The sequence below is a fragment of the Argopecten irradians genome, chromosome 5, assembly GCF_041381155.1.
Source record: "Argopecten irradians isolate NY chromosome 5, Ai_NY, whole genome shotgun sequence".
Lineage (NCBI taxonomy): Eukaryota > Metazoa > Mollusca > Bivalvia > Pectinida > Pectinidae > Argopecten > Argopecten irradians.
The window spans coordinates 10,029,880-10,043,179 of NC_091138.1; the positions used below are offsets into that span (position 1 = coordinate 10,029,880).

Here is a 13,300-nt window from a genome sequence, read left to right on the forward strand (position 1 = left end):
AAGTCGTTAAAAGATTTTAGTCAGTTTGGCTGTTGTGACCTTGAATGAAGGTCAAGGTGAATTGTTAGAACAAAATTGGTACACCCTTTTCCCAGCATGTCACAGACCCAATACCAGGTCTTTAGGCCTCTTAGTTATTTACAAGAATTAATTTAAAGATTTTAGCCTATTTGATCCCTGGGACCTTGAATGAATATCAAGTTCATCCATTTGGAAGATATTGGTAGGCCTTCATTACAGCATGGTGCAGGCCCAATATCAGGTTTCTAGGCCTCTTATATAATTAGTTATTCACAAGAAGTCATTTAAAGACCAATCTGATTAAAACACAGATCCTTATAACCACTCCGTTCAATAGAGGATCTGACAATATTCCATAAGGGGCCACGTCCACATGACCTTTATACCACGTGTTCTACAGAGCAAATGCAGTTTCTACACCTTACAACATCATTGAAAATGTCTTTTCGTCCCAGTATACATATACAATTAGCTTTCTTGTGCACTTCGGGCGAGATGGCTACATACACGAAAATAATTTGGACAGCTTTTTCAAACTATTTCGTCCCCAGTCAAGATTCTGGCAGTGCCAATTTGATTGGCCATTTCAAAAGGTCATCTTGACGTGACCCCTAATGGGATGTTCTCAGATCCTCCTATCCAACGTAGTGATAATATGGATCTGTATTTTAATCAGATTGTTTAAAGACTTAAGCCATTTCGACCCCTGTGACCTTGGATGAAGATCAAGGTCATCCATTTGAACAAACTAATTCAATTCGTAGCCCTTCATCACAGCATGTCACAGGCCAAATATCAGATCTCTAGGCCTTTTAGTTATTCACAATAAGTTATTTAAAGATTTAAGCCTATTAGACCCCTCTGACCTTGAATGAAGGCCAAGGTCATTTATTTGAACAAACTTGGTAGCCCTACATCCGAGCTTGCTACTAGGCCCAATATCAGTTCCCTGGTCCTTCTGTTTCCTGAGAAGAAGTCGTTCAAAGATTTAAGCCTTTTTGACCCCTGTGACCTTGAATGATGGTCAGGGTCATTCATTTCAACAAATTTTGTCCAAATACCCTAGAACTTTGGTTCTTGAGAAGAAGTCGTTTGAATGAAACGTTCACGCACTTCGCACGGCGGATGACGCACGACGACGAACGGTGCATGTGACCCTTCGGGTCAAATGACCTACGGTTGTGTGACCGCACAACGTTACACGATGTGCGGTGTGCGCACGATGTGCGGTTCGTGCGGTATGCGCACGATGTGCGGTCTGGGCGGTAGGAACGGTGTCTGGGCGATAGTTATCGTGGTCAATATAAATATAGGTATTCAATTTTATTCAGTAAACGTGCGGAACGATGAAGGGGTTTTATTGCTACTGTATTGAAGACACGGTAAATCCAAATGTGATATACACACTTGTATAAAGGATATCCATAATATAACAAATATGTATTTTGGTTTGTTTTGTTTCCTTTAAAATTTACGTGTAGAGGCTGCTAAGCAGTCTACTGTACCGGCTAATTAGGCCTTTTTAAGGTTGATATACTACGTATTAAATTTTCAAACTCTTTTTTTTATTGTTAACTTGAGCAATGTTTCAGTTTTGAAATTTAATTGTATATAAATATCTAAAACAAATCATATAAATCTTTTAAAGCGGGGCAGCATTATTATCTATAAATGTTTTACCAGAAATTTATATAGAATATTATCTAAATATCTTGTTTTACGTACGTTCATTCAGGTATTCATATACTCTCTATACAATATCTGTTAGACAAGTTTGTATACCTGAGCCAGGATATCAGTTAAATTGAAGGTAAAACAATTCATGACCAGAGGGCAAAATTAGTGACAGAGCGCGCGGCGAAATACACGGAAAATAGCTAACTATATACATGTACAATGTACATATATATACTGTACATGTAGGTAGGTTTGGGGTGCCGCAGGGTATAAAGGGAACCAAATGGTTATTGTCTCGAAGCATATTTGAAATACACATATATGTATATATGTAGTATAAATTTAACTTTTTAATAAACCCTCTCCCTTTCCTGGAAAAAAGATAAATAAAATACAAAAAGGTACTAAAAAAGTGTACATTATCTTCATTTTGAGAAAAAAATAGTATTATATCAATTATTCTCAATTAAAAGTATAAACGCAATTTGATAAAAAGTAGCTATAAGATTATCATTATTTGAAACAAAATAACACATGGGGTCTTCAGGTATAGAGGCGATCACAGCATGCTTGTGATCAATCGAAATGATTGCTATAATGGACCCCATGGTGTTAAAGAAAATAGATATACGCCTGACTGATCATCATCTCAGGTAATGTGTTTCCTTCTTCACGGTGGGGAATCACGTGGTCTGTAGTTGGTGTGTTACACGAATCAAAATGGCGGCCGCCAGCAGTTTTTTCAGAAAAGGAGGTAAGTCACGGAAAATACCCTTTGTATCGGCATTTTTATAGTGACGAGCATATGCTATACATAATTCTAGACAAACCGATACCTTAGTTGTGTTGCAACGCTTTGTACTCTGTCACATTCTGACCAAAGTTTTGAATCGGAGCGATTTTGCTCGTAGAAGAATTGGTAGTATACACGAACATACACTTTTCGTACGTTTTCTGTGTTTAGACGGGCCCATTTGCTGTAAATGTAATATTGTCAAAATTTTATAGTCTACATTCAATTGCACATCTAACCTTTCTGACAGAAAACATCATGTTTATTGTTAATGCTTTAGTTTTACGAAAGGGTGAGTAAACACGTACCGTTTTGGATTGATGAGTTGACACGAACTGCTACATATGTCCGTTAATTTGACTAAGCTGACAAACAATGATATTATAGGCCTAATACATGTACTTGTGTTCAAGTATGTTTACGTGATTAACTTATACCAGTTAGAAACAACCGCATGATGTAATATGTGGGCGGTTAAAATTCAATGGAATATATTAACAAGCTATCGTTCAATGGAATATCGTTTAATATTTATGACAACTGTTATAATATCCAGGACATTCACAACCTACTGCATCAAAGCCATGACTGCATATCATCTGGTTAAGGAAACAAACGGGGAAATTTGGGAACGTAATCAGATATATAAGGTATATAACGCACATGTTTAATGTTTTAAGTGTTGGTAATGTTTAGATTTGTTTGTTAATCAGTTTTATAAATGAATATGTTATAGAATGAACCTACAATTTAGTCACAGAAAGAAATTGATGTTTTCCGTAACCAATTTAGGCTGACATAATACTTACCATAACTTTATTCATCCAAAGGGAAAATCACAAGTTTATAAACAACAAACAATTAATCAGTACAACATCAATAATACAAATTTGGTATTTTTCAGAGATCACTTTGATACATTTTTTGCATTTGGTAAATAGACTGATGAGTATATATGACAGTCATGTGATTTTTTTTCAGAAAATATGAAATTTGAAAAATAATTAAAAAAAACGGATATTTACTATAAAACAGTAAAGTAAATATCCCACTTTTTTAATAATTTTTCAAATTTCATATTTTCTGAAAAAATAACATGACTGTCATATATACTCAGCAGTCCATCAACCAAATACAAAAAATGTGTGACAACATTCATTTTCATTGAGTTGGCCCCCTGTGGGAATACCACCGAGGATCCCTTGTATTTCAAAGACAATCAAGTAATTGATCACTAATTTGTTATATTCAACACTCTAAAAAGTAAAAGTAATTCATCAATATATTTACCAACGACATTGCTTAAATTCAGTTGGACTGCAGTCACTGGAGATCAACATGATGTAAGCCAATAATGACTGTACGGCATATTTTACAGATTCCTGTTGTTTTGTATGGCATATTTGTCGTAAAAAACAACGTACATATTTACCATTTTGACTGATGTTGCAAAAGACGTCCACTTCCGGAATTCAAAAGGGTATATCCTCTCACCTTCCAATGTTATGTGTTAAAGTTTAATCAATTAAACAAGTATACTAATCTTACTTTTCACTGCTATAAGTTAATCTTACAAACTTGAGCACACACTATCAATGTTTGCCAGATTAGTCAAATTGACGGAAATAAGTAGGCCTACATGTAGAAGTTCGTGTCAACTCAACAGTCCAAAACGGTACGTGTTTACTCATCCTTTTACAAAACCAAAGAATTAAGAGTGAACATGATGTTTTCTGTCAGAAAGGTTAGATGTGCAATTGAATGTAGACTATAACATTTAGACAATATCACATTTACAGCGAATAGGCCCGTCTAATCACAGAAAACGTACGAAAAGTGTATGTTCGTGTATACTACCAATTCTACTACGAGCAAAATCGCTCCGATTCAAAACTTTGGTCAGAATGTTACAGAGTACAGAGCGTTGCAACACAACTAAGGTATCGGTTTGTCTAGAATTATGTATAGCATATGCTCGTCACTATAAAATGCCGATACAAAGGGTATTTTCAGTGACCTACCTCCTTTTCTGGCAAAACTGCTGGCGGCCGCCATTTTGATTCGTGTAACACACCAACTACAGACCACGTGATTACCCACCGCGTTCTTAGGTTGTGGGATAGGGAAAGGAGGGAGGAAAGGGCCCTAGGCTTATAAGTGACTATAACGACAGCCCTGTGTGCCTATAATTTACAGTACACAATTGCAAGTCATTTTTATATATATAATTACGTAAATGCAGGTACAGTGTATACCTGTATCCCCCGTACAACGTAAAGTACATGTACAATGTATATATATATTAGTGTATGCAACAGACTTTTGTACCAATTACACTTTTGTATAATACACATGTACAGATATCTACGTACCTGTAGTATGATAAGATATTGTATTTTATGTGTATGTGTAAACACTAATTAAACCTATCTACACGTATGATTAAAATGTTTCTTGACAACATGAATTATATATAACACTCCACATTATTTTAATGTAAATGATATCACTTTCAGTTAATAATCTTCTAATAAATGTACAAACTTGTGCTTTATTTCAATATAAATTTCATGTTTATATATAATAAATAGAGATATCGCTTAAACTGACAATACAATGAATAAAGCAAAATTTAATGTATATCAATCAAACTATATTTCAAATATAATGATAAAATATTACAGCGATCGCACAGCTGTGCGGTAAGCGATCCGAACCACACAGCTGTGCGCACGATGTATGCACGATGTGCGCTCGCAGTTTTTGGTACGCTGTGCGGCCACACAACTGCGACTTCGGTATTTAGTGGTATCACAGTCAGGAAATTCCATGTAGATTATATTTTTAGATATCATTAATGCAGGTGCACCATCAACCTTTCAACAGTAGTAGTGTACGTTAGTCGTACAATCACAAGTAATTATAAAGAGTTACATGCGCAGCACATTCCTTTCACATGATGTCTGTAAGCATATCATTATCCAATAGTAATAGACTGTAATATATTGTCGAAATACAAATGTAATTTCTTAATGACAGTGGGACATCAATAAAAGGTTCAAAGATGTATTGTATTAGATATTAATACAAGTTGTGTTACAACTCGAATTTTTTTAAATGTTTAATATATATTGTCAGAAGTAAAATCACCACAAAATTCTTTCAGAAACAAAATTACATGAATTTGCAGTTTTAAATGAAAGAAAATTCCTGAACCGGGCATTTCAGAAGAAAAAATCTCGCTCTGTAGCATTGAAATCCTCTTGATTATTGACGTCGTATAAATTGTTAAGACTAACAATGCTTAAAAATAATGTCACGTTTGACATGGATGATAAATTGTAGTTGATCCGTGGATTCCTCGTTAACATTAGAGTTTAGATCTTAATAATTGCCAAACACTTTTTTTTGAGTTCTTTGTTGTTTGGCACAAATACAGAGCCGGTGTTACATAATTCATGGAGCCACCACAGTCTTTAACACCTCCTCCAGGTGCCACTAGGAGATAAAGGATATACATATAACACTGTATTAGCATTTAAGCTTTGATAACTTAACCTGTCAATTAGTGTGTTCGTGTTAGATAGACTTACGATTTGTGAAAATTTTATACATTAATTTCACTATTGATTTGAGGCCACTTGTCTTTTCTATGTCAATATATTATCGGCACATGTTGTCCCTTCCGGTTATCAAGTATCTATTATATTGTCATGAATTTACGAATTCTGATATTTTTATGAAAATCTGATTTTATAAAAGATATACGGAACCCGCCAATCCAAATGTACATAATCATGAATATTTGATTAAATAAAGACAAATCAAATAAAATTAAATGATTTGAACTATGTAAGAAATTGACAGTTCAAACTGCAGGAAAGCTACCATGATATTTTGCCAAAAGGTGTGAAAGTTCCGTCATCAATCTTCAGAAATAAATTTCACTCATGTCATACACCTTACAGAAATAAACAAAGACGTCTTAAGGGTCGATCTTGGTAATAACCTTGGAAAGCATTACGTAAATCGTGACAGTAACATCACATACATATCGGGAAACTTGGATAAATCGCATAGCAAGCCTGTAAGTAAAGAATATCTGAGGGTTGAGGAATGTTTACAGATAACAGAAACGTCGTATACATGTTTATAGTCTGGACAATGTATTGTTAAACTGCAAGTTTATTCTCGCTCTCCATCATGTATACATTAATTAGAATGCTTCTCATGCATCCTGGAATTATATCTGATAAATAAGAAGAGGATTGTTGAGATGAAACGTGATGTACGCCTACTGTCATTTAACATGGAAAGTCCGCCAATCAGGAGCGAACTACTGCACTTTTACAAAAGCTACAGATCTGCCGAGGGCAGTTACAAGGCATGTTAGGTAATCTGTAGATCTACATACACCAAGTGCTTTCGCTGTATACAGTGCAATTCTAAACTTCTAATAATGTGATTGGGGAAATACACATAAAGGTAACTAGATAATGGAGGAACAGATTTACGTAGCTGGAATGTTGAATGGTCTGCGATTGGATAGTTGTTTTATAGGTGAAACTATTCAAATACGCTCAGAATTGTGGTTAAAAGTTATTTTCACAAGGCAATAATCCATATTTGATAGTATAATGTATCTGAGCGATTCTGGATTGTGTTGAATGTAGTGGCAAACTATTTGGTGAAAATTAAATTGTAGAAAACATTTGTGTGGGATTTAAGTTCTGAGACAGACCTAAATTTCACTGAGAGAACCTCATGGGAAAGATTAATATAAGTCAGATTTCTTTTTTATTAGCAGCTTAACGTATACTGCGGACGACTTAATAATCGTCAGAGATATTTAACGTTCGTTACAGCAATCTGTAGGGATGGATAATATTAAAAGTGTAAGGTACGGAGGTAGATTATTTTGAGGCAGTATAGCCTCACCAACACAAAACATCTATGCGTAATATTCAAAGCAACAGTTGAGATTGTTTTAAAATGGATAAAAAGTATAGGATTTTGAAAAAGACAGATGAAGGAAGTTTTGGTGACATTTTTACAATACAGACTTTAGCAGAAGGAAATGTGTTCGTGTTGAAACAAATATCTTACAGAGGGAATCTCGTGAAAAATGACTATATAGTTGCAGAAATTGAGTGTCTGCGAAGTCTGAAGCATGACCATATCATCCACTTTGAGGAGGGGTATATAGCTTCAAACTCCGTAAACCTTATACTGGAATATGCTGAAAACGGAAATTTGGAAAATTATTTACGAGAAAGTTTTCCATTAAAAGGATTATTTCTAAGAAGATTCAATGTTCAGATTTTAAAAGCAATAGCATTTTGTCATTCGTGTGCGATCGCTCACAGAGATTTGACCCCTGGCAACGTTTTGATAACTGCGGACCACGTCATTAAATTGGCGGACTTTGGCCTTGCGGTTTGTGCGGTGACAAGTGAAGGTGAAGTAGTCTCGTGCGAGGATTACCTTGGAAATGTTCCGTATCTGGCACCGGAAGTTCTAAGGGAAGTTCCATACAATGCATTTTTGGCAGACTTATGGAGCACTGGAATGTTACTTTATTATCTTCTGTTTGGTAAAGTATTGTTCCAAGGTACTGCTGAAGATGTGCTTAGTCATTCACGGGAAGTACCAAAATTCCTTTGTAGCTTAGACACGACATCCTTTTCTAGAACTGCCAAAAATATATTCTGGCAAATAAAATGTCTTTTGCAATATTCACCATCAGAAAGGAGTGTGATTTCAAAACTCCTAGATGGTGTTAAAGCCGACATGGATTCCCATGACTAACGTTATCATGTTTCCGGAATTATAAAAGATATGTCGGATCCCTCGGAAACTAAAGTGGTAACCAAACCGTCACATGACCTCGTGTGTGGAATGGTTACATGTGATGACAGTCTCAGATAGGTATAATACAAAACTGTTAAGATATACATGTATAACATATTTAGTGTCGTTTCTGTATTAATTTGTTATCTTTAGTTTTAAAATAAAATCCTGCAAAATTATTACAATCGATATCACTTTTCATCTTCAGTTTACATGCATATATTCCAGTGTCAAGCGAACAAATTCCGTGTTCATCGATCGTTTGTGTAGACACTAGCACTTTTATAGACTTTGGTGTGTCTCGGCCAGGTGACAGACTGTCCTTAATTAACCCTGACTATTAGTAGCACGTCAATATATTCAACCATCCATACAATTTGTCTATTGAGTCCATTGTTCTAAGAACTATTTGCATCAATTTTTATTATTGCCATTAAAATTCTACTTTTCCACCTGACTAGATCTATAGTACCTCGTGTTTATGTTGCATATATAATAGGTTCACATTCTCACACATTTTCCAAGACTGGCAACCAGACCCTAAGTTGCTGATAAGCCTTTCTCAACAGAGTTCTTTACTAGATTATCTCCCCCTAATTTAAAACTCTAGAATCAGGCATGTAGTAGAGACAAAAATAATCAAGCCAAAATTTCGCGATTTTTTAATATTCTAGAGACTGATGATCAGTCTAGAATCAGGCATGTAGTAGAGACAAAAATAATCGAGCCAAACTTTAGTGATTTTTAGCTTACCTGACCCGCGGCGTCCGTCCGTCAACATTTCCTTTAAATCGCTACTAGTCATAGAGTTCTGGATGGATTGTAACCAAATGTGGCCAGAAACATCCTTGGGGGAAGGGGAACAGAAGTTGTATAAATTTTGGCTCTGACCCTCCGGGGGCAGGAGGGGTGGGGCCCAATAGGGGAAATAGTAGTAAATCCTATAAATCGCTACTTGTCCTAGAGTTCTGCATGGATTGTAACCAAATGTGACCACAAACATCCTTAGGGGAAGGGGAACAGCACTTGTATCAATTTTGGCTCTGACCCACCCAGGGCAGGAGGGGCGGGGCCCAATAGGGGAAATAGAGGTTAATCCTATAAATCGCTACTTGTCCTAGAGTTCTGCATGGATTGTAACCAAGCTTGGCCAGAAACATCCTTGGGGGAAGGGGAACAGAACTTGTATAAATTTTAGCTCAGACCCCCCGGGGGCAGGAGGGGTGGGGCCCATTAAGGGTAATAGAGGTAAATCCTATAAATCGCTACTTGTCCTAGAGTTCTGCATGGATTGTAACCAAATTTGGCCAGAAACATCCTTGGGGGAAGGGGAACAGAATTTGTATAAATTTTGGCTCTGACCCTCCGGGGGCAGGAGGGGTGGGGCCCAATAGGGGAAATAGTAGTAAATCCTATAAATCGCTACTTCTCCTAGAGTTCTGCATGGATTGTAACCAAATGTGACCACAAACATCCTTAGGGGAATGGGAACAGCACTTGTATCAATTTTGGCTTTGACGCCCCGGCGCAGGAGGGGCGGGGCCCATTAAGGGTAATAGAGGTAAATCCTATATTTCGCTACTTGTCCTAGAGTTCTGCATGGATTGTAACCAAATTTGGCCAGAAACATCCTTGGAGGAAGGGGAACAGAATTTGTATAAATTTTGGCTCTGACCCTCCGGGGGCAGGAGGGGTGGGCCCAATAGGGGAAATAGTAGTAAATTCCTATAAATCGCTACTTGTCCTAGAGTTCTGCATGGATTGTAACCAAATGTGCCACAAACATCCTTAGGGGAAGGGGAACAGAACTTATATCAATTTGGCTCTGACCCATCCGGGCAGGAGGGGCGGGGCCCAATAGGGGAAATAGAGGTTAATCCTATAAATCGCTACTTGTCCTAGAGTTCTGCATGGATTGTAACCAAATTTGGCCAGAAATTTCTTTGGGGAAGGGGAACAGAACTTGTATAAATTTTGGCTCTGACTCCCCGGGGGCAGGAGGGTCGGGGCCCAATAGGGGTAATAGAGGTAAATCCTATAAATCGCTACTTGTCCTAGAGTTCTGCATGGATTTTAACCAAATTTGGCCAGAAACATCCTTGGGAAAGGGGAACAGAACTTGTATAAAATTTTGGTTCTGACTTCCCACGGGCAGAAGGGGCGGGGCCCAATAGGGGAAAATAGAAGGTAAATTCTATAAATCGCTACTTGTCCTAGAGTTCTGAATGGATTGTAACCAAATTTGGCCAGGAACGTCCTTGGGGGAATGGGAACAGAACCTGTATACATTTTGGCTCTGACCCCCCCGGGGGCAGGAGGGTCGGGGCCCAATAGGGGAAATAGTAGTAAATCCTATAAATCGCTACTTGTCCTAGAGTTCTGCATGGATTGTTACCAAATTTGGCTAGAAACATTCTTGGGGGAAGGGGAACAGAACTTGTATAAAATTTTGGCTCTGACCCCCCGGGTGCAGGAGGGTTGGGGCCCATACGCTACTTGTCCTAGAGTTCTGCATTGATTGTAACCAAATTTGGCCAGAAACATCCTTGGGGGAAGGGGAACAGAATTTGTATAAACTTTTGGCTCTGACCCCCCTGGGGAAGGAGAAGCGGGGCCCAATAGGGGAAATAGTAGTAAATCCTATAAATCGCTACTTGTCCTAGAGTTCTGCATGGATTGTAACCAAATGTGACCACAAAACATCCTTAGGGGAAGGGGAAACAGCACTTGTATCAATTTTGGCTCTGACCCCCAGGGGGCAGGAGGGGTGAGGCCCCAATAGGGGAAATAGAGGTAAATCCTATAAATCGCTACTTGTCCTAGAGTTATGCATGGATTGAAACCAAATTTGGCCGGAAACATCATTGGGGGAAGGGGAATATAAATTGTACAAATTTTGGCTCTGACCCCCGGGGGCAGGAGGGGCGGGTCCAATAGGGGTAAATAGAGGTAAATCTTATAAATTGCTACTTGTCCTAGAGTTCTGCATGGATTGTAACCAAATTTGGCCAGAAACGTCTTTGGAGAAGGGGAACAGAACCTGTATAAATTTTGGCTTTGACCCCCCCGGGGGCAGGAGGGTTGGGGCCCAATATGGGTAATAAAGGTAAATCCTACAACTCGCTACTTGTCCTAGAGTTCTGCATGGATTGTAACCAAATTTGGCCAGAAAACGTCCTTGGGAGAAGGGAAACAGAATTTGTACAAATTTTGGCTCTGACTCCCCTGGGGCAGGAGGGGCGGGGCCAAATAGGGGAAATAGAAGTTAATCCTTTTAAATAACAGAAACAACGACCTTCCGGGGTTAACAATAAATTTTCATTTCCAGTACTATATTTTGAATTTTAGAAGATATACGAGGCAGCAAGTGTCTTGAAACAAGTAGCTGTTTGTTACGTCTTGTATCGTACACAGCGACTCATTTCTATTTGTAGACGATGAACAGATCACTATTACTTATCTCTGAACACATAGGATATATCATAGAAGAATGTGTTATTGGTTAATAATGATTAGGCGAACATCTCCTTAGTTTCTGTGTGATCATAGAAATTAACATTGGTATGTAATAGGTGTATTGGGGACTAGCAGTAACTGAGAGGGGCCTTGCTTTTTCGACTCCCACACACAAAGCTAAGGTGTTCTGTAACATGTTTCACATTTTATATTTTTGGGATGATATTTTAAATACATATCGGTATATGTTTATGGTATACGGACAAGAGGCCGTTATAATAGTGAACACACATTTCCGTCCTATGATGAGATTAGTTAAATGGACCGATTTGGTTAAAAAAATAACAAAACACAGTTCTTAATCACATTACTGAAATAAGCTATGGATATGATGGTAAGACAATACACGCTAGACCGATATTAGGTTTGGTCTCATTCAGAGTGTGTCAAGTTTTCCTCTTTCCTTTTTCTACCATACCGCCTGACTAGATCTATAGCACCTCATATTTATATATGGAATAGGTTCATATTCTCACACATTTTCCTTATATATCATAAACATTTCTCATATCGGACACACTAATACAAAGCAAAGATAAAGTACAAAATCTTGGCGTCTCTGAGGAAAATTACTCCAACATGAAAACTTTCATTTCTCCTAAATCGAAAATGAAACAGGCCTTTAAAATATCTTTGCTTGTTTTGGCTCTTCTTTAATTAGAGTCTTGGCATTAGCCAGGGTAGAATACGCGATATGGAACAGGAAGCGAGATCGGTAGTAAAACTTACTTTTTTATTTCCTGTTTTCAAACTGGCGTATTTTGGCACGGTCAAACAACATTTAATTTATTGGCGCGAGTACTCGGAAATTCGGATAAGGAATTCAGATTACAATTATACATACTGACAGGTCGAAATCTATAAAAAGCGCACAAAACGCTTAAACTCCGTATACATTTGATAACAAGTATAAACAGTTAGGGACGGTTTAAGCCTGTGCATTTACTAACTAAATGTTGAGAGGCAGTGAAAGACGACAGGCATGTTTACATTGTAGATAATATAAGTTGTTTGGATAGCATAGATCGATGGATTATTATTAAAAGATAACTTTTAGTACCTTAGTTGAAACATGCCGTGGTAATCGAACTTGGATAAGCCCTTAAGGCATTTGACCTTGTTACCAAGTTTGAAGAAAATCATTTAATATTTATTAGATTTTTGCAGGGAAATGGCAGAGAATGACTTTTTTTATTAAATCAAAGGGTCATAACTCTGCTAGATAAAGTCCATCGCAAGTGGCGATCGCACTTGGCCGAGACCTTAAGACATTTAACTTTGTTACCAAGTTTGAAGAAAATCAGTTAATATTTAGTACAGTTATTGTACGAAGTGGCAGAAAATGTCTTTTTTTATTAAATCAAAGGGCAATACTTGTTACTAAGTTTGAAGAAAATCGGTTTACATTTGCTACAGTTATTGCACAGAAACGAAGTGTTACAG

General features: G+C 37.3%; 1 protein-coding gene across 1 annotated transcript; it reads left to right on the forward strand.

Annotated features, from left to right (window-relative positions):
• The first annotated feature begins 6,644 nt into the window (after positions 1 to 6,644).
• Positions 6,645 to 8,520, forward strand: LOC138324498 (uncharacterized). Its single transcript, XM_069269561.1, is given in 1 exon segment — positions 6,645 to 8,520. A coding segment is annotated over 1 exon segment (936 nt). The 5' UTR covers positions 6,645 to 7,483; the 3' UTR covers positions 8,420 to 8,520.
• The last annotated feature ends 4,780 nt before the right edge of the window (positions 8,521 to 13,300 follow it).